General features: G+C 44.7%; 1 protein-coding gene across 1 annotated transcript; it reads left to right on the plus strand.

Moving 5' to 3' along the window:
• The first annotated feature begins 140 nt into the window (after positions 1-140).
• On the plus strand, positions 141-22,246 carry CIMAP1A (ciliary microtubule associated protein 1A). Its single transcript, XM_073349410.1, has 6 exons — positions 141-249; positions 8,618-8,818; positions 9,226-9,327; positions 13,627-13,748; positions 15,249-15,386; positions 22,157-22,246. Exons 1-6 carry the CDS (start codon positions 141-143, stop codon positions 22,244-22,246), a joined length of 762 nt encoding a protein of 253 aa, XP_073205511.1.
• Positions 22,247-23,018: the final 772 nt, after the last annotated feature.

Consider the following 23,018-nt stretch of genomic DNA (forward strand, 5'->3'; position numbering starts at 1 on the left):
GGCTTCAGGTGTAGTACACGTACAGGGCCAGACTGAGAATTTTTCACTGAAATGCAAAAAAGAAATAGAACTTGCTTCTTTAAGAGAATCCGCTATTAACCTTTCTACTCTCCCTTTAGGCTTTGTAACCAGCTCCCACCATGGATGACAGCGCTTGGGTGGGGACCTGGAGGCCTCATCGTCCAAGGGGCCCAATAATGGCCCACTTTACCAGCCCAGGACCAAAGTACGCAATACAGGGAACAACAGGTAAAAGGACAGAAAGATACAGAGTTTCAAGAAACACAGTTGATATCACGAGTTAAACACACTAAATCCAGATCAGTTCAAACGATTCATTTAGTACAAACTCTCACATATTCTATTAAAATATAATTCCACTGTCTCTGATGTGACAGTTAATAAAATCCTCCTATGTGAAAGGGGACTGTTGCCCCCTTACTAACATTCATTGGGGGTGTTTTGGTTGGCTAGCTCCCAGTACTAAAAGAAAGGGGAAGGGTCAATGAGAAATCAAGACCCTGAGACTGACAGTCCCCAGGAGCAATGGGGAGAGGCCAATGCTCCAGGTCAGTCTGATTGACAGGGTGGGCAGGCTAATCAAGGAGTCAGGAGGCCAGGGTGGGGCCGGTTCTGTATGTGAGCTGGATTTTTGCCTGGGTCAGACAGAGTGGGGCTGAATTAAGGAGGAAGGAGGGGCGCAAGCTGAGCTGGGGAGCAGAGCTGGGACAGATCCAGAGGGACCAGAAAAGCAGCCCAAAGAGAGCAGACCCTGTGCTGGGAGCAGAGCTGCAGCCCCAAAGCCAGAGGCACAGCCCAGAGAGAGCAGACTTGCCCTGGGAGGAGAGCTGCAGCAACCAGAGCCAGAGGGGCCAGAAAAGCAGCCCAGGAAGCAGGTCAGTGCTGGGAGCAGAGTCACAGAAGCAGCCAGCAGAGCAGACCAGACCTGTGCTGGGAGGAGAGCTGTAACAACCAGAGCCAGAGGGGCCAGAAAAGCAGCCCAGGAAGCAGGTCAGTGCTGGGAGCAGAGTCACAGAAGCAGCCAGCAGAGCAGACCAGACCTGTGCTGGGAGGAGAACTGCAGCAACCAGAGGCAGAGGGGCCAGAGAAGCAGCCCAGGGAGCTGGAGGCAGAGTAGCAGCAGCGCTGAGGCAGAGTGGTGGAGCTGGGGCTGGAGCAGTCCGGAGCTGGGTGCGGTGAGCAGATGGGAAGAGCGAGGGGGACCCTGTGCAGTGGGCCCAGCACAGGGAGATGCCTCGGTCAAGAGGCTCTGCAGGCCAAACTTGGAGGGGGATCGTAACCGCGATGGGGCGGGGGCAACGCTGGGAAGAAGGGTCCTACCACCTAGAGCCTGAGCGCATGTAGCCGCCGCCAGAGCAAGTGTCCAACCCACAGCATCCCTGCAGCCCAGCCAGGGCCTGAAGAGGAGGCCTGGGACTTACAAGGAACAGACTGTGAACTGCCCGGACATTCCAGAGACACTGTTTGTGATGTTCCCTGCCACAGAGCGGGGTGATGGGTTTCCTTTAGCCTTCCCATTTTTCCTTGTTCCTTTTTAAACTAATTGCTGATTAAATAAATTGTATTTGCTTTAAATTGTATGTAATGATCAGTGGGTCAGGCAAGTGCCCAGTGCAGAGAGAGCACCCCGGAGTGGGGACACCCTAGCCCCTGTCCTAGGTGACCACAGCAAGGTTGGGGGTTGAGCCCCCCAGGAATCCTGGGCCCAGCCTTGTTGGGGTTACGAGGACTCTGCCAGACAGGAGAGTGAAAGGGGAGTCCTCAAGGGCAGGGAGGCCTCTGGGTAAAGGAAGTGGGAGCAAGGACTCAGATTCTTTCGCTAGCCCATTTCATCGGGGTAGTGCAGAAGCCAGGAAAGTTCCCCACAATAGCGGGACCATTCCCCCACTTACATATGGGATGTCTGTATTAATTTCCATTATAACCTAGGAAATAGGACAGGGTGACTCTGCTTAGTACAGACTTATGCTGAACCGTTTCAGATGGTGTTTTCTTTACCATCAATCGTTATTTTCAATCTCTCTGTGGCGAGTAGATTTTGTCGGTAGGCTGGTAAATTTTCACGACAACCTCACAAAGCTGAACTAGAAACACATTTTCTTGGAGCAGAAATTACAAAAAGGGGAAGTTGGGAAATACATAAAGAATATCCCTGCTGTGATTAACCTCACTGCCAACCACCTATGGCTGTAGCTCCACCGAAAGTTAGAGCAAGGTGTTAGATGTCTGACTGTGATGCAAATGACAGTCAGACATTTGTAAGAGGCAGCTTGACTCTTACATCACCTCTCACTTCTGCTGCTGCATACCTTTTATCTTCCTCATAATAAAGTGTCAATATTTAGCTTAGGAATTGTATAACTATCTAAACTATTTGTGTTATACACATTTTTAAGGCGTTGAACAATAAGAATCTAAATTCAGAAGGAATTTTCAATATAGATTTTTAGAAATAATGTCACTAAGGCCTGGTCTACACTAGGAGGGGATCGATCTAAGCTACGCAACTTCAGCTACATGAATAACGTAGCTGAAGTCAACGTACTTAGATCAACGTACTGTGGTGTCTTCACCGTGGTGAGTCGACTGCTGCTGCTCCCCCGTCGACTCTGTGGCGCAGAAGTACAGGAGTCAACGGGAAAGGGCTCGGGGTGGGTGGGTGTTGATTTATTGCATCTAGACTAGACACGATAAATCAATCCCTGCTGGATCAGTCACTGCCCGCCGATCTGGCGGGTAGTGAAGACATACCCTAAGAGGTTGTTGTCACTCTCACTGGGAAGCTGCCATTTGAATAACGGTATTGTACTTCCCAGCAGCAGGACACCTGGTAGGTAGCATCCCCATTAGAATGCATTGGAAAACAAGGTTTAAAATTAGTGGTAAGTAATCCGTATTCTTTATATTTAAGTTTGGGTGTTTTTTATTATTTTGGTTATTTTAACAGCTGGTTGTTAAATAACCAAAGTATTTTGTAGTTCCAGAATTTGCTTTACAACAACTTTGGCATACTCTAATCACCAGTGTTTTCACATGGAAAAGTCAATGTTTTCAGTTGTACTAGGCATGACATTGTCAGGACTGAGTTTTCTTCTTTAATCCCAAATTATTTAAAACTAGTATTTCAAACAAATTTTGTTTAGGAGTTACTCTTCTGTGTAATTGGAAGTAATTTTTATAAACTCTTATATTACACGGGAGTTTCCAGGAAAATTCTCTTGGTTTTAGGGTATGTCTATGCTGGGAAACATACCAAAATAGCTATTCCAGAGTAATTATCCAGGGATAGTTATTTCAGTATAAGCTCCAGAATAAGAGCGTCCACATGACGGCTTATACTGAAAGAACTATTGGAATAATTATTACCTGAATAGCTATTTTGGTAAGTTTTCTGAGGTAAACAAGCCTTAGTCTCTATCATAAGAACAGGATAGTACAGCTCACTTTTGCAATCCTTGGGTGAAATCCTGGCCCCACTGAAATCAACGAGTTTTGCCATTTGTTAGTGATTTACCCCTTTTGTCCAGTGACAGAACTGCTCAGAAGGTGACAGTTTAGGCGTAGTTATAAGAGAGAAACCTCTGACGTACCCATAAACTGAGATGAATGAGCAATAATAATGACCATATGTCCATCCTACAAACCAAAAGTAAAGCCAATGTCAAAGGGTATGTCTACGCTATGAAATTAGCTCGAATTTATATAAGTTGGTTTTTTAGAAATCGTTTTTATATAATCAATTGTGTGTGTCCCCCACACAAAATGCTCTAAGTGCATTAACTCGGCGGAGTGCTTCCACAGTACCGAGGCTAGAATCGACTTCCGGAGTGTTGCACTGAGTACAGCTATCCCACAGTTCCTGCAGTCTCCGCTGCCCATTGGAATTCTGGGTTGAGATCCCAATGCCAAATGGGGCAAAAACATTGTCGCGGGTGGTTCTGGGTTCATGTCGTCAGGCCCTCCCTCCCTCTGTAAAAGCAATGGCAGACAATCGTTTCGTGCCTTTTTTCCTGGGTTACCTGTGCAGATGCCATACCACGGCAAGCATGGAGCCCGCTCAGCTCACTGTCACTGTATGTCTCCTGGGTGCTGGCAGACGTGGTACTGCATTGCTACACAGCAGTAGTTCATTGCTTTGTGGCAGCAGACGGTGCAATAGGCCTGATAACCATCATCATCGTGTCCGAGGTGCTCTTGGCCACCTCGGTAAGGTCAGTCAGGAGTGCCTCGGCAGACATGGGCGCAAGGACTGAGAGAGGAGTGACTTGACTAGGTCATTCTCTTTAGTCCTGCTGGCAGTCTTATTGCACCATCTTCTGACAAGCAGGCAGGAGATGAGGATGGCTAGAAGTCCTACTGCACTGTCTGCTGCCAGCCAAAGATGTAAAAGATAGATGGAGTGGATCAAAACAAGAAATAGACCAGATTTGTTTTGTATTCATTTGCTCCCCCTTCCCTCCCTCCGTGAAATCAATGGCTGACAATTGTTTCAGTGAGGTCTGTCAGGGGCACCTTGAAAAGTTTAATGGAGATTCAGTCTTGTCTGGAATACCAGAAGGAGGGATAGCTCAGTGGGTTGAGTATTGGCCTGCTAAACCCAGGGTTTTGAGCTCAATCCTTGAGGGCGCCATTTTGTGTGACAGTTGCTTTTGTTTCTCCTTGATGTAAAGCCACCCCCTTTGTTGATTTTAATTCCCTGTAAGCCAACCCTGTAAGCCATGTCATCAGTCGCCCCTCCCTACGTCAGAGCAACAGTAGACAATCGTTCCGCGCCTTTTTTCCGTGCAGACTCCATACCACTGCAAGCATGGAGCCTGCTCAGATCACTTTGGCAATTAGGAGCACATTAAACACCATGCGCATTATGCAGCAGTATATGCAGCACCAGAACCTGGCAAAGCGAAACCGGGCAAGTAGGCGACGTTAGTGCGGTGACGAGAGTGATGAGGACATGGACACAGACTTCTCTCAAAGCATAGGCCCTGGCAATGTGGGCATGATGGTGCTAATGGGGCAGGTTCACACGTTGGAATGCCAATTCTGGGCCCAGGAAACAAGCACAGACTGGTGGGACTGCATAGTACTGCGGGTCTGGGACGATTCCCAGTGGCTGAGAAACTTTCGTACATGTAAGGGCACTTTCATAGAACTTTGTGACTTGCTTTTCCCTGCCCTGAAGCGCAAGACTACCAAGATGAGAGCAGCTGTCACAGTTGAGAAGTGAGTGGCAATAGCCCTGTGGAAGCTTGCAATGCCAGACAGCTACCGATCAGTCGGGAATGAATTTGGAGTGGGCACATCTACTGTGGGGGCTGCTGTGATGCAAGTAGCCAACACAATCACTGAGCTGCTGCTATCAAGGGTAGTGACCCTGGGAAATGTGCAGGTCATAGTGGACAGCTTTGCTGCAATGGGACTCCCTAACTGTGGTGGGGCCATAGACGGAACCCATATCACTATCTTGGCACCGAAGCACCAAGCCGCCGAGTACATAAACCGCAAGGGGTACTTTTCAATAGTGCTGCAAGCACTGGTGGATCACAAGGGACGTTTCACCAACATCAACGTGGGATGGCTGGGAAAGGTACAGACGCTCACATCTTCAGGAACTCTGGTCTGTTTCAAAAGCTGCAGGAAGGGACTTTCTTCCCAGATCAGAAAATAACCATTGGGGATGTTGAAATGCCTATAGTTATCCTTGGGGAACCAGCCTACCCCTTAATGCCATGGCTCATGAAGCCATACACATGCAGCCTGGACAGTAGTCAGGAGCTGTTCAACTATAGGCTGAGCAAGTGCAGAATGGTGGTAGAATATGCATTTGGATGTTTAAAAGCACGCTGGTGCAGTTTACTGACTCGCTTAGACCTCAGCAAAACCAATATTTCCACTGTTATTACTGCTTGCTGTGTGCTCCACTATATCTGTGAGAGTAAGGGGGAGATGTTTATGGCAGGGTGGGAGGTTGAGGCAAATCGCCTGGCCGCTGGTTACACACAGCCAGACACTAGGGCAGTTAGAAGAGCACAGGAGAGTGCAGTGCGCATCAGAGAAGCTTTGAAAACCAGTTTCAGGAATGGCGAGGCTACGGTGTGAAAGTTCTGTTTGTTTCTCCTTGATGAACCCCCCCCACCCCTTGGTTCACTCTTCTTCCCTGTAAGCTAACCACCCTCCCCTCCTCCTTTCAATCACCACTTGCAGAGGCAATAAAGTCATTGTTGCTTCACATTCATGCATTCTTTATTAATTCATCACATAAATAGGGGGATAACTGCCAAGGTAGCCCGGGAAGGGTGGTGGAGGAGGGAAGCACCGGGAGGGGTGGTGGAGGAGGGAAGGACAAGGCCACACAGCACTTTAAAAGTTTACAACTTTAAAACTTATTGAATGCCAGCCTTCTGTTGCTTGGGCAATCCTCTGGGGTGGAGTGTCTGGTTGGCTGGAGGCCCCCCCACCGCGTTCTTGGCTGTCTGGGTGAGGAGGCTATGGAACTTGGGGAAGAGGGCGGTTGGTTACACAGGGACTGTAGCAGCAGTCTGTGCTGCTGCTGCCGCCTTTCCTGCAGCTCAACCATACGTTGGAGCATATGAGTTTGATCCTCCAGAAGCCTCAGCATTGAATTCTGCCTCCTCTCATCACGCTGCCGCCACCTTTCAGCTTCAGCCCTGTCTTCAGCCCGGCACTTACTCTCTTCAGCCCGCCACCTCTCCTCCTGGTCATTTTGTGCTTTCCTGCACTCTGACATTGTTTGCCTCCACGCATTTGTCTGTGCTCTGTCAGTGTGGGAGGACAGCATGAGCTCAGAGAACATTTCATTGCGAGTGCGTTTTTTTCCCCTTCTAATCTTCGCTAGCCTCTGGGAAGGAGAAGATCCTGTGATCCTTGAAACACATGCAGCTGGTGGAGGAAAAAAAGGGACAGTGGTACTTAAAGACAGATTTTATAGAAAAGGGTACACTCTTTCATGGTAAACCTTGCTGTTAACATCACATACATAGCACATGTGCTTTCGTTCCAAGGTCGCATTTTGCCTCCCCCCACCGAGCGGCTAACCCCTCCCCCCTCCCCGTGGCTAACAGAGGGGAACATTTCTGATCAGCCACAGGCAAACAGCCCAGCAGGAATGGGCACCTCTGAATGTCCCCTTAAGAAAAGCACCCTATTTCAACCAGGTGACCACGAATGATATCACTCTCCTGAGGATAACACAGAGAGATAAAGAACAGATGTTGTTTGAACACCAGCAAACATACACTGCAATGTTTTGTTCTGCAATGATTCCCAACTACGTGCTACTGGCCTGGTGTGGTAAAGTGTCCTACCATGGTGGACGGAATAAGGCTGCCCTCCCCAGAAACCTTTTCCAAAGGCTTTGGGAATACATCCAGGAGAGCTTTATGGAGATGTCCCTGGAGGATTTCCGCTCCATCCCCGGACATGTTAACAGAGTTTTCCAGTAGCTGTACTGGCCACAAATGCCAGGGCAAAATAATCATTAAACACGCTTGCTTTTAAACCATGTATACTATTTAAAAAGGTACACTCACCAGAGGTCCCTTCTCCGCCTGGCGGGTCGGGGAGGCAGCCTTGGGTGGGTTCGGGGGGTACTGGCTTCAGGTCCAGGGTGAGAAACAGTTCCTGGCCGTCGGAAAAACCGGTTTCTCCGCTTGCTTGCTGTGCACTATCTACAACTTCATCATCATCATCTTCCTCGTCCCCAAAACCTGCTTTCGTGTTGCCTCTCTCTCCATTGGCAGAGTCAAAGCACACGGTTGGGGTAGCGGTGGCTGAACCCCCTAAAATGGCATACAGCTCATCATAGATGCAGCATGTTTGGGGCTCTGACCCGGAGCAGCCATTTGCCTCTCTGGTTTTCTGGTAGGCTTGCCTCAGGTCCTTAAGTTTCATGCGGCACTGCTTCAGGTCCCTGTTATGGCCTCTGTCCTTCATGCCCTGGGAGATTTTGACAAATGTTTTGGCATTTCGAAAACTGGAACATAGTTCTGATTGTATGAGGAGAGGAATTCATACTGTGATCAGGTCCCATACCTCCCATTTGGTCCATGCTGGAGCTCTTTTGCAATTCTGGGACGCCATCATGGTCACCTCTGCTGATGAGCTCTGCACTCACCTGCAGCTCGCCACGCTGGCCAAACAGGAAATGAGATTCAAAAGTTCGTGGGCCTTTTCCTGTCTACCTGGCCAGTGCATCTGAGTTGAGAGTGCTGTCCAGAGCAGTCACAATGGAGCACTCTGGGATAGCTCCCGGAGGCCAATACCGTCCAATTGCGTCCACAGTACCCCAAATTCGACCCAGCAAGGCCGATTTCAGCGCTAATCCCCTTGTTGGGGGTGGAGTAAGGAAATTGATTTTAAGAGCCCTTTAAGTCAAAAAAAAAAGGGCTAGGTCGTGTGGATGGGTGCAAGGTTAAATCGATTTAACGCTGCTAAATTCGACCTCAACTCCTAGTGTCGACCAGGACTTAGAAATTAATCTCATGGTCCAAAGGCTCTAAAACGACTTTAGCAACAAGACCCAAAAGGGAATTAAAATAAAACCTGACACATGCATATGAACTGTAGCCCTTCTTCCTAGGTTACCTGAAGCACAACCCCACCAAAAGGAAAGCCCCTGCCTACACTTTTAAGGGGGCAAGGCCCTCGCTCCTTGAAGCCTGTTCTCCGGGTCCTCGTTACTATGTGGAACCCTCAATGACCAGGAAGGGAAAGGAAGTTGCCCCAGCTTATACCATGTGTGGGCGCCCCAAGGTGAAAACTGAGGTCACACCTGGCCCAAGTGAGTAGTATTTCTTTCAACAGTTTATTCAAGGTGAGGATAATGTGCCTATGGGTGTCCTATGTTAGGGGAATATAAACCACACTAGAATGAGGTATGGAGGTTTTCAAATGGAAAGTAACAGCTCCAGCATTTGGGAGTAGGATGTGGGAGGAACAACAACATGGATGGTAGGCTCAGGATTCAAGGAAGGGCAGTGCAGTGTCACAGGGCTGGAAAGAGAGGAACAGCAGTGCAGGGTGTTGGGAGCAGGATGGAAGAGAACTGGCAAAACAGGACGATGGGGCTGGGATGTAGGGGGAAATGGCAGTGCAGCATGATGTGGTTGCACAGACTTGGTCTGTAGGTTCAGCCACCTGTTCGGCATGAAAGGATCATTGTTTTTGCTTTGCTCACCTCTTGTCTAGGCGATTATTCAACAGAGAAGTCAAAAAAGCATGTTTATGAATCTGCTCCTGTGCACTCCATGTCATTCAGGACTGGGAGCTTCAGAGTAGACAGCACTCCAGGTAAAATCCAACAACTAATAAATGAAACCCATCTATGAGTCCTGTAGTTGCCACCTGGCCTAAAAGCCAGAAGGAAAGTGAAATTCCTGAGCCTGACTCCACAGCCAAGTATTATAATGAAGGAAGAAAGCCTTGGTAATAGCATGTGCAGTTTGAACTTGGGGCTCTTAAAAGCCATGAACTAGAGATGGTCCTGAGTTTAACATGGTTGTCCTCTACACTGGTTACGATATAGTTCCAATTTGTAGTGCAAATAGAACCTTAACTGTGTTCTGCAACTGGGCTAAGACTTGCTCACATCCAAAGCTTTTGCACAGTACATGGTTACAATACATGGTTAAGGACAGCCCTGTCTACACTAAAACAGAAATCATGTCTTAAATGAGTCAATGGACATCCATGTTATAAGAAGACTGTATCCCATTTGTATTTGTAGTGGAGATGGGCTCTTAGAGACAATTTAACTGATTTAGTGTCAAAAGAGGTGAAAGTTGAAGAAACCAAATTCTTCCTCTCAATTAACAAGGGGCAATGGGGGACAGAAACCAACAGGAATATTTCCAGGGGAGGAAAACAAAAATACTGAAAACACTCAATGCTAATGTGACAACACAGCCAGGCAGCTTATGTCTCAAAATTGAGAGGAACGCCTTTGGCACAGAGGTATAAAAGCTCACTAGAAGTCAGGAATATACCTAAGGCCTTGATAGAAGTCAGTGTTACACCCAGAGTTTGAGACATACTCTCATCAAGATTAGTAGGCCAAAATATGACCTAACTTTATCTTCCTATGTCTGTTTGAAATACATATGCAATTCCTTTTACCTACAGTTTGAATATCAGCAAATAATTAACAGCATAACTATCAAAATCAATAGGGGTCATCACACGACAAACTCCATAATATGTCTTGAAAAAATGTCCCATTATATGAGTATAGTTTTAGAAAAATGGTTTCAGTGTTCTAGTATGAAAAAATGTCTGGAAAACCCAGGTCACTACAGATGGGTTAGGTTTACTTCATCAGAAAGAAAAGTATCAAACATGCAGAGATGAGACAGAAGAGATACAGGTTGATCAAAAATAACTGCCATGGATCAATCATTTAGACAGATCCAAAACAACATAATGCTGTACCACATCTACATATCACCACTATGCAACTGTTTCTCTACTACTTTTGGTTCTCTCTGACAGCTAACACCTTGTCTACAATCACAACAATGTTTGTGTGCCAACTGCAAAATGGATGTGCCCAAACCTTGTATAATACAGTTTGGTTTTCTTTGCATAGACAGAACCCAAATGTTACTAGGATAGCACCTAGGAGCCCCAGTCATGGAACAGGACCCCCTTGTGCTAAGTGCTCTACAAACACAGAACAAAAAGGTTGTCGCTTCCCCAAAAAGCTGACAATCTAAGTATAAGACAAGAGACAACAGGTGGACACAGACAGAATGAGGAGCACAAGGAAACATTAGTTGGTATGAGACTTATCACCTCAGCACACCAGCTGCCATCTGTTGTCACATTTTTCTGTGTGGACATAACAGTAAAGGAGAGTTTTAAGGATGGATTTGAAGAAGGACAAAGAGGTGGCTTGGAAGATATTTACAGGGATCTCCTCAGGCACGATGGGCAGACAGGTAGAAAACACGCAAGTGCTTGTTTGAAAATGTAACAAGTGATCAATAAAGGCTGCTGTAATTGGCAGAGCAGAGGTGGGCATCGTTAGACATCTCAATAACGTATGAGAGATGATAGGTAGCATGGAGAAAAGCCACAAACAGCCTTAAAAGTGAAGACAAGTAGTTCGTGTTTCATGTGATGGAGAAGGGGGAGCAAGAGGACAGATGAAAAGAGAGAGGTGGCCTGGACAAAGCCAGGAAAATGATCTGTGCAATAGCAAAACATTATGATCATGTTATGTGAACTATGTTACAACCTTGAAAAGATCAAAATAAGTCCTGTTCACAGAGGCAAAAACCAGACCACATCACAGCCCCATTAAGCCACAGCAGGTTTGTCATTTTCTGCCCCAACATAGTTGGGATTGTTGTGTAGATGGGACCAGAGATTTATGGTAGAACAATTTGTAATGATTGCATAACATTTGTAATAACTTCTCTTTAAACTGTAAAATGTTTATTATTTTTCAATGTTATGTGAAATACGTCCTTTTATACCCAGAATAGTTATCGGGGGCAGCTTTAAAAGTGCCACTTTACTCTCAAAAGTCACTCTAATGTCCCAGGGACTCCAGTGTAAATTAGATCAGCCAACGATTAAAAGATGTGATATTTTTGTTTTGTTTTTGTTTTGTTTTAAACTGCCAGCCCCATAAACTCAACCTGGGGTCTAAACTTCAAGCTGTATCCTTGGATGGAGCAGAAGGCTTTTTTCTTCCATTGTTCTTTGAGTGATTGTCCACATTGATTCTACTCTTGGTGCACATGCACCCGTTGTGCATGATCTCACATTATTGTGCCCAGCAGTATTTGTTGGAGCCGCACATGCGCCCGAGTTCCCTTGTGCCCCTAACCCAAGGGCATAAGTCATAAGCAGTGGACCAAGTCTAGCAGTCTCTCATTTCCTTCTTAACATCTGTGGCAGTGAGAATGAACCCCCACTGTGTCCACCCGCTTCTCTGCGGCTTCGTGTTTGTTTTGTTGCTCATTGGCAACACACACAAAAGTTCTGATTTCAGTCAGATTCTGGTTTTTAGGCACCCCTGTACTGACTGTTAAGAGAGCACCAATGTTAGCCATTAAACCTGCAGACAGCATCTCTCTTAGTAATGATCCTTCAGCAACTGGTGCTTCTGTACAGGCAACCTTGAAACCATGTTCCTCAGTGCCCAGACTGGTCCCTAGTGTGTTGGTACTCAAGGCATATATAGTACTGAGTGATTTATCTGTGGCTCAGTACTAGTCTCCTCTCCTTGAGCGGTTGAGGATTCTGACACATCAGTACAGCAGGTAAAGGAGACAGCTCCAGTACCGACCTCACCCCCTATCCAGCTGAGGAGAGCACAACGGAGCCAGGATGCTCCTGACAGTCCCTCCCTTGAAAGAAATGTACTCCTTTACATCCCCATCAGGGCATAACAGGGACTCCTCTCCTATGCACCTTACCCTGCTTAGGAAATGCCACAGGAGCCACAAAGTACTCTAAGGAAGTATGTGTAAGGGACAGCAGGAAATGTCATAGGGAAAATCCTTTCTGGTGCCACCTTCCGCAGTACCTATACTCATATCTGCCCTGGTTCTACTGGACACCTGGAAGGGGTGGGGTAGAATATATGCCTCAGTCTGCCAGACTTCCCTTGTGCTCCATGAAAAAGTATCTACCCAGTAGACACCACATGATCCCACAAGAAGTCCTCTCCCCATTAAACTGATGAAAAGACCCAATTCAGGTATGCAAGGGAGTACTCTGTTCTGCATCTCTACCTACCAAGAGGTTAGCAATTAAAAACCTTCACTTGGGGATGGAGGACTCATCTAAATTAAACTCAAACTAAGGACCTATGAGCCCCCCAGGAAGCTCATCTTCACATAAATATCCCAGAGCTCAGAGCTATCTGCCTGGCATGCAAAGCACACCTACCGCTGCTCCAGGAATCCATGATCCAAGCACTGACCGACAACCCCACAGCAATGTCAACAGACAGGGGGAGCAAGACTGTCTCCACTCTGGAGTTGGTGCATTCCAGATCAAATCACACCAGCGGCACTGCACCTTCCTGGCCCTCAAAACAGCTTGGCAGATTGACTTAGCAGGTAGTTCTCAAACAACCAGGAGTGGTCTGTCAAAGACTCAGTTCTGCAGAACATCTTTCACACTTGGTGATTCCCAGAAATAGACGTGTTTGCTACAGACCAGAACAACAAAACATCAGGCATTTTGCTCCTGAGGCGGTTCAAGCCTAGGCTCCTTGACACTGAGATGAACATATACCTTTCTGCCAATTCCTAAGATACCAAGGGCTCTGAGAAAGTTCAGGCAAGACGCAGTTGATTATGACGACACATCTTGAAGAACTGCAGTTAGTGTAAGGCAAGTAACTGTTCTTTTCTATTTGTTTCATTCAGCATACCAGCCTTACCAGCCATGAGCACCAGCAGTTCAGACTCCAGCTGCCGACCCTTATTCCAGGACAGAAAAGGGCCAGGGAATGTGAAAAAGAAATATCCCTCCTTCTCTCCAGCCTTTGTTGAAAGGCTCTCTCAAATACGATGCTCCCTCTAATCCATGGGGATTCACACTGTACATAACTGTCATGGTTTCTCTCTCCAGGTCCTGGTGCATACACTATCCCTCGGGTGATGGGACCCAACACAGTGGACAAAACTGCTAGCCCTTGTTATTCCATGAAATGGAAGAGTAAGCTTGGTCGCTTTGATGAGGATCTCCATAAGGTAAGCTGCTTTTCCATTTCCTCTCCAGCTGCTCTCATTGACAACCAGTGATCAGTCACTGCCTCCAGGACTGAAGGCCTCTAAGCACTGGTGGGTTCTTTCCTAGTACTTGAAGAGATACAAGTGTTCTGCAGCATGAACAGATACAAATGCTGCAGCTGAAGACTGGCAGCAAACATGGCTGTTCTTAGTAACTGCATCATTGGCAAGTCAGGGCTCAAACTGTATCTGCAGCAAGTACCTGTCTAAGGGCTTGATCCAAAACCCATCAAAATCAATGGGAATCTTTCCAATGACTACCATAGTTTTCAGATTAGGCCTAGTTCTTGTGCTATGCCTAAGCACCATGTTGCCTGAAATGCATCTGGAAAAGGAATTGGGATGAGGACAAGAAATGTGTTAAGCGACAGAAATGCAGATATGAAATTTCACATCAGGACACACATAGAATATCAGGGTTGGGGGACCTCAGGAGGTCATTTAGTCCAACCCCCTGCTCAAAGCTGCAATATCATTTATGTTCCAGAGGAAAAGTCTTTTGCTCCAGTGTTATGGTTACTGAGTATTCTGACATCTTATTGTGCAGCATATTCAGTAGCAACATTTCAAACTCAAATTTCTCTGCCATCTCCAAAGAATTTTTCGTACTGAAATACCTACCGTGATCCATGTTCCCAGACAATAAGTATGTGTAAAAAGTCTTTTTAAAATACCCTGTCGTCGCCGTCATTAAAAGGTCATCAGTTGCCTGCGGTAAACACAGCAGCATCTGAAGGCCCACAGCTTTCTTACAATAGGAAATAACTGTCGGGTCTCAGATGCTGCTGTGTGGTAAGAGTTGGAACCAGATTTTTTTTTAAATGATTAGCATTGCGTGTAACAATGAGGGAGGTGGGAAAGCAAAACGGATACCTTGCTCAAGCGTATTTTCTGGAGATAATGATCCCCTCTAGGTAGAAGGCTGTAGCAACATTCCTAGTGCCACCTACCAAACTAATGGTCAGATTTCATGCCTATGATAACATCATACTAAGTGAAATAAGGCTGTGTAGCTGAATACTATGGAACGTTACATATTTACAAAATGATTATTTTTGTATTAGATGAAAAATGATCATGTGCCGATTTTTGCTAATTATCTAAAACCTTCTGAAAACATTGGGCTTTTAAACAAATCTTTTACTGTAAGCCACATATAAAAGCCAGTGAAGGTGACAGGTACCTAACGCTTGCAGAGACAGAACAATGGCACTTTCATTTTAGTTTGAGCCACTGTCTCCCTGCAGTGTGTTAAAAGGGAAATGGCTCAGGCTAATAAGACTTCAGACATCTAATGTAAACTTCTAAAGGACATGACACTGTTGAGAGGGAACCCTCCTGAAAAAAAAAAAAAAATTGTTGAAATTAGTTGTTGCAGATAAACCTATGCAGTTCTCATAGGAAACTGGGGATATTGAATGTAGCCATTTTCAACGGAAGATTCCATTGACTCTCTTACAGACCCCAGGTCCAGCTGCATATAAAAAGACAGACACTGATGTGTACAAGAAGAGAGCCCCCAAGTACAGCATGAGCTCGCGGACTAAGCCTGCAGGAACTGTTAGACATCCTGGACCAGGAGACTATCACCCCGGAAAGGTAAGGCAGAAAGATCTAGAGGGTAATTTACTTGAGTCAGAGAACAAAGAGTCGTAGGCTACAGGGCTGGTTTGTATTTAAACTCCTTGCGTTGACAAGACTTGATTTAGAGCTATCACAAAAACTTGCTTTTTCCAGGAGAGTTCAGCATATAAAAATCCAGATTCATATAGCAAGGACAAAATCCTTCAATATATCAGTGCATTAAGATGAGTACTGGCAAGAAGGGACATCAATCTGCATGGAAGAGCTACAATTAATGTTTTACATTACTGCCCTGAAGAGGCCATGTTTGAACAAGTCAAAGTTAAATTAAAAAAAACAAAAACAAAAAAAACCCACATCCCACAATATTAATGCATTATTGAGACAGATTAATTGCAGAGAGTCAAGAAACTGGACAGGTTTCTTTGAGAAATCCTTGTGCATATCAATGCCGGCGGGATCTTTCATTCTTTCTGTCTAGGTATGTATTCATCAGATATCTGAGCCTTTGATGTTTCCTTGGATAACTGCGACCCCATTTTCTCAGATCCTGAGTAGTATGCTGCGTATCCATCCATTGTAATGGAACAGCCCCTACCATTTAATCACAGCTCTGAGATTCCACATATTTCTTATATCTTTCCAATTCTTTGGTCTCCAGGGAGAGATTCCCTTCACCCATACTCTTCACATTCCACGTGTCTACTCTGATCATTCCTTTACAAAGGTTCAAGTCACTCTTCCTTGGTGCAAACATCAGGTTCATCCTGAAGGATTGGGTACAGCACCATCATAGCTGCAACTGGTACTCTTAACGGCCAGAACCTCCTCCCCAGTATAGTTTGTTGTGCTTTCTAACCTGGGGGTCTTGCCATCCAGCACCACACGGAGATTAATGTTTCGCCTTTGTTCTAGCATGGAAGTACAGAAGGTTGTTTCCTGTTGACTCCCCTCTGGTTTTTAGCTGCTGTTGATTAAATACTTGATTGAACTTTTCCACCTTTTGATGGCCCTTCCTCCATCAGAGTCCCATTACCCTCCCCAGGCCCTCATCCAGCCAAAACACTGACATGAAGTGTGCCAAGTTACTTGAATGCCACTCTGCACCCAGCATCAGCCAGTTGGACTACTTTTTGTCTGGTCCCTACCCTTTGACTTGTACAGCTTGGGTGGCCCTATCAGGAGATAAAGCTCCTGCTGGCATAGCTATCAAGCTCATTGGAATATGTAAGCCTTCTCTATGCCAAGGTGCAATGCCAAGGAAGGGTTCTATGAACGCTGAAGTTGGAAGTATAAGTTCTTCCGAAGCTTACTGAAACAATGGGTTTGGTTTACAAAATGAGAAAAAGGCGTTTAGTTGAATTCTGCTGCTTTCATCACCTGGGTCTTTACAAACACCATCTGCACCCATCACCCTAAACATTTAAACACATAGAAGTCACCTGATAGTACGTCAAAGAACCAAATTGTCTATGTAATGATATAGCAATGTTGGAGATCGAGCATCCAATGGATACAGAGACTTTCCCAAGCTCAGACTGTGGGTCAGACCACCAACTGTTAGCCTCAAAAATAAACTGAAAATGGAAAAAGGTAAGATGTTCGGCAGGTCTGCTACATTTGGATCGGTCCAGAATCAACAAAAACTACATGACTTCTGTCCAAAATGGGTTTGAGGCGTTGTCACAGGTAAAAGAACAACCTGAATAAACTTTGGAATAAAATGAAAACTGTCATGCTCAAAGCTGCCAAATTATACATTCTGAAAAGTCAGTGTCACAGTGCACCACACATGACTGAGAAAGGGCTTGAGCAGGGGAACAATAATGCAGAATGGAAAAGAATGGCTTAGAGACTTAAGAATGAAAGCGAGAGTACAAGGAACTAAACTGACCCAAAGGCAGATTAGATGAGACAACAGCAAATACATCAGGGCAAAATGCATGGAACTTGCGAACCACAAAGAGTAATAATACAAAAAGTTTGTTCACAGTAGTTAGACTTCTTAACAAAAACTTTTCCCTGCAATTGAACATAACAAAAGATCATGATGGCAGAATCGTCACTGCAAGTGATATCAAATGCTGAAGGAGAGATTACTCTGCCAATCTTTATGCTTCATTAGAATCACTCAGAATATAGGGCAACAGAAAGGAGAGTACAGAACCAGAGCCATCAATCCCACAAGAGGAAGTAGTGTGTACTATTATGAAAATGAAGCCATGGAAAACACCATGGAAAGGTAAAGTACCAGCAGAACTATTTAAAGTGACTCATGCCTGCAGAATTGATCTCATGGGGAAATTTTCCAACCATGTATGGATGACTAGAAATTGGCCAGACAACTAGATGAAAGGTAGCCTGCCATTACCAAAGAAAGGAGACATAACAGAGAACAACAATTGTATCCTCTGCCTGATATCACAATTGACCAACGTTTTGCCCCACACAATCCAGGATTGAATGAAGCAAATGACAGAAGCAGAGCTACTGCCACCACCAGTTGTTTTCAGAGAGGAACAAGACGCGTGATCAAACTGTGAACAGTCAGTCAGTCACATCACTGAAAAATGCAGGGAGTACGACCACCTGCTGATCATGTGTTTCATGGACTACTCAAAAGTGTTCAATACTGTCCAACTTGATCATCTTTGGAGGATAATGGCAGCTTTGCAAGTTTCTACCCTCAACAACAGACCACAGTGCACACTGCTGCAGGCAATAGCTAGTGGTTTTCCACTGGGCTGTGCGTGAGACAAGGGTGTATTCTGTCCCAAACTTTTTCAAGAGGTATGCAGAATGGAACAAACCCCGGAAAATTTTGATAAAGTGGAAGGAGCTGGGATTTTCATTGGTGGACCCCCTCTTAACTGACCTTAGACATGCCAGTGACAACACCTGTTGCTACAACCACTGGTGGAATGCAATGAATGTTGGAATTTGTAAAAAGTGACTGAGGAATGTGGACTATCCCTGAATACTGTAAAAATGAAGTGCATGTATGTTGACATGATTAACAAAAACAGGATGAAAGCGGACATCATGATTAATAGTCAAATTGTAGAGGTAATAGATGAATTTGGTTATCTGGGATCATACATATCCAACCAAGAAGGCTGTTCAAAAGAAAGTGGAAGAAGATTAGGAATGGATTGCTCAGCCATGACCTCCCTTCACTAAAGTTTAGAAAAAACATGATATCTCAAAATGTATGAAGGTTTGATTGGTGAAAAGCTTAATTTTCTCAAGAGCAACCTATAGATGTGAATTATGGGTAATGAATGTTGGTAAGTAGATGAAAACTGAAGCCTTTAAGATGTGATGCTGGCAAAGATTCCTGCATATCTCCTGGATGGAAAATACGACAAATGCTTAAATTAGCAGCATTATTGGAAAGAAGCAGACCATGTTGTTGGAAATCAACAGGTGTAAATTTATGTCCTTTGGTCACATCAGGCACAGAGATGGAAATAATCTTGATAAAGTTATCCTGGATGGAATGGTGGCAGGTCTTCATAATAGGGGATGACTGGGAAGGAGATGGACACCTACTAAGTGTTCAAAGCTAGTGATGGATTGAGAAGGCTTCTGAAAAGTCTGCTATGATGTCACCAATATTCAGACATGAATAAATAGATTTGATTTACTTCAACAAATGCACAAGTTTATTTACACAAATACATTTGAAGAGCAGCATCAAAATTAGTGCAGCCTCTTTCACCTGTATTGATTTTTTACAATTATAAATCACATTTGCTTATATATAGAAGTACCTGAAGTATCCTAAAGTGGCAGTTTTAGAAATTTACAAACTAGTTTGGGGATCATTTTAATCTGCCACTGCTGTCCCCTCAGTGATGAAATGTAGCAACTCTTTTTACAGCATATAATATTGTAAGAATGCACAGTTTAGAAAAGGAAGTCAGAGATACTGTACCCCATTGAAACTGCAAGGAGGAAGGCAGAATTATCCCAGTTGGAAATGTGGCCAAGATACTGCAAATTGCGAACTGTTTCATAAGGTGCCAGTGGGATTTTTAATAACCACACAGAGAAAAGCCCTAGTTTAAGTTTCACATGAAAGACACACTTGGCAATTACTGTGTCACTCTGCACTGTGTTGTGTCATCATCACCATACACACACACACACAACCCTTTCTTTCAGTAATGCAATTTATATGTACAAGGGGACATAATTAAGAATACTTACAAATATTTCAGTTAGAAGCCAGCTAAAGCTGGAATATAGGATTGAAAGCATTTTGAAATTTGGGTAAGTACCGATACAGACAACTTCACAGCTCATCCCTAACGCTAATTGTGTGGCAGGGTGTTAAATAAAAAATAAAACTGTTTTTAAAGGGACCATTGAAATAAGAAAGATTGAATAGATTTTACACAAATATTCCTAAAATACTCCTCTCTGGTCTAAGAAAAAAGCCCAGGAACTCTCAACCCAAATCATAGAATCATAGAATCATAGAATATCAGGGTTGGAAGGGACCCCAGAAGGTCATCTAGTCCAACCCCCTGCTCAAAGCAGGACCAACCCCAACTAAATCATCCCAGCCAGGGCTTTGTCCACTTTGTCAAGCCTGACCATAAAAACTTCTAAGGAAGGAGATTCCACCACCTCCCTAGGTAACCCATTCCAGTGTTTCACCACCCTCCTAGTGAAAAAGTTTTTTCTAATATCCAACCTAAACCTCCCGCACTGCAACTTGAGACCATTAGTCCTCGTTTTGTCATCTGATACCACTGAGAACAGTCTAGATCCATCCTCTTTGGAACCCCCTTTCAGGTAGTTCAAAGCAGCTATCAAATCCCCCCTCATTCTTCTCTTCCGCAGACTAAACAATCCCAGTTCCCTCAGCCTCTCCTCATAAGTCATGTGTTCCAATCCCCTAATCATTTTTGTTGCCCTCCGCTGGATGCTTTCCAATTTTTCTACATCCTTCTTGTAGTGTGGGGCCCAAAACTGGACACAGTACTCCAGATGAGGCCTCACCAATGTCGAATAGAGGGGAACGATCACGTCCCTCGATTTGCTGGCAATGCCCCTACTTATACATCCCAAAATGCCATTGGCCTTCTTGGCAACAAGGGCACACTGTTGACTCATATCCAGCTTCTCGTCCACTGTAACCCCTAGGTCCTTTTCTGCAGAACTGCTGCCTAGCCATTCGGTCCCTAGTCTGTAGCGGTGCATGGGATTCTTCCGTCCTAAGTGCAGGACTCTGCACTTGTCCTTGTTGAATCTCATCAGATTTCTTTTGGCCCAATCCTCCAATTTGTCTAGGTCCCTTTGTATCCTATCCCTAACCTCCAGTGTATCTACCTCTCCTCCCAGTGTAGTGTCATCTGCAAACTTGCTGAAGGTGCAATCCACACAATCCTCCAGATCATTAATGAAGATATTGAACAAAACTGGCTCCAGGACCAGCCCTTGGGGCACTCCACTTGATACCGGCTGCCAACTAGACATGGAGCCATTGATTATTACCTGTTGAGCGCGACAATCTATCCACCTTATAGTTCATTCATCCAGCCCATACTTCTTTAACTTGCTGGCAAGAATACTGTGGGAGACAGTGTCAAAAACTTTGCTAAAGTCAAGGAATAACACGTCCACCGCTTTCCCCTCATCCACAGAGCCAGTTATTTCGTCATAGAAGGCAATTAGATTAGTGAGGCATGACTTGCCCTTGGTGAATTCATGCTGACTGTTCCTGATCACTTTCCTCTCATCTAAGTGCTTCAGAATTGATTCCTTGAGGACCTGCTCCATGATGTTTCCAGGAACTGAGGTGAGGCTGACTGGCCTGTAGTTCCCAGGATCCTCCTCCTTCCCTTTTTTAAAGATGGGCACTACATTAGCCTTTCTCCAGTCTTCTGGGACCTCCCCCGATTGCCATGAGTTTTCAAAGATAATGGCCAATGGCTCTGCAATCACATCTGCCAACTCCTTTAGCACTCTCAGATGCAGCGCATCCGACCCCATCGACTTGTGCTCATCCAGCTTTTCTAAATAGTCCTGAACCACTTCTTTCTTCACAGAGTGCTGGTGCAGCAGTCTGGGAGCTGACCTTGTTCATGAAGACAGAACTCATGAAGACAGTCTCACAATCTATTATCATTTATGAGAAATCTATTTAATCAAGGAACTGATGCTGGGTGTGGTGCATCCAGAAGCAACAAGGCTACTTATCTAAGGAAAGAAGCTGCATTTTCAGACAGCCAACATCAAAGGTTAAACACCAGACACTCCTCATCTTGTTAGGAAATTTTGCAACATTTCACCCGGAGTTCAGAGAAGCTGATTGCTCTTCCACCATTCTAATCTGGTTGTGTGATCTAGACTGTCTGTGCACCAACCTGCCCCTTCAGTTACAAACTTTTCACTGACAAGAATCTAGTAAAAGGGGCACGTGTGTGATAATAGGTGACCTGGACTGTCCAGATCTTGTACTTGATTGGGGAGGGCATGTAGCGTAGAAAGTAGAAACTAATTAACCTGATGCTAGTTAATGGTGAATATCCTGATTTGTTGTAAAGGAGTACTTGTGGCACCTTAGAGACTAACCAATTTATTTGAGCATAAGCTTTCGTGATGTTTCCACAGTATGCATCCGATGAAGTGAGCTGTAGCTCACGAAAGCTTATGCTCAAATAAATTGGTTAGTCTCTAAGGTGCCACAAATACTCCTTTTCTTTTTGCGAATACAGACTAACATGGCTGTTACTCTGAAACCTGATTTGTTGTATTTCCTTTTCCATCTCCAGGTAACACTGACCAAGCCTTGTGCCCCAGTTGTTACCTTCGGAATCCGACACTCTGAGTATACAATGCCTTTGACAGTGGATGTCTATTGACCTTCACACAAGCCACCTTACAGAAACTAAACTTATTTTTCTATATCATGTTGCTTTATATTTTAAAGCTGCCAGTTTTTATTCAAGTTATCTTACAATTAACAATCATCTATCTTCAAACAAGTAATAAGTTTCTACAAGTTCTAGCACTAAAGGATGACAAATATTCAGAAAATAATCACTTGCAATATTTTAACTTGCCTCTGGCTATGAAGGAATTTTCCATATCCCCCCTTAATGAAGAGGACATGCTGAAGCTAGCAGTATTACCTTGGCGTGTGGATCTTGCTGTATCTACCTGCTGAGAGTCTGAACCCTGGCACTAGTGCATTGCCACATCTGGATCCTGTGTTCCAGAACCCGGAAATTCACAACTGTATACATAAAGAGTCACTCAATTTTGTACTACTGAGCTATTTTGTTGTTTGTTTACTCCTGTGATGACCCTCACTGTGTGTGTCATTTATCCCTTTTATTGTGTTCTATTGCAGTATCAGCATGTAAAGAAAATAAATCAGGGAGTCAGTATTTATCATGTCAAAGTAGCTGAATACCTCAATCTACCTTTAGATTGGGGCTACAGACTAAAGTTTAAAGGGATACTGTGTGGTTAAAACAAGTTCTTACATGTGTTACATCTTTAAATTATTAAAACAAAACTTTAAAAATTTAAATGGGCTTTTCACCACTCATTCCTAGTTTACATTTTCCTCTTCACTAATCTTGGATAATGGAGAGGGGGACGGGGGGGAGAAGGGGAATGATGATTAGT

Source organism: Lepidochelys kempii, chromosome 6 (genome assembly GCF_965140265.1).
Source record: "Lepidochelys kempii isolate rLepKem1 chromosome 6, rLepKem1.hap2, whole genome shotgun sequence".
NCBI lineage: Eukaryota > Metazoa > Chordata > Testudines > Cheloniidae > Lepidochelys > Lepidochelys kempii.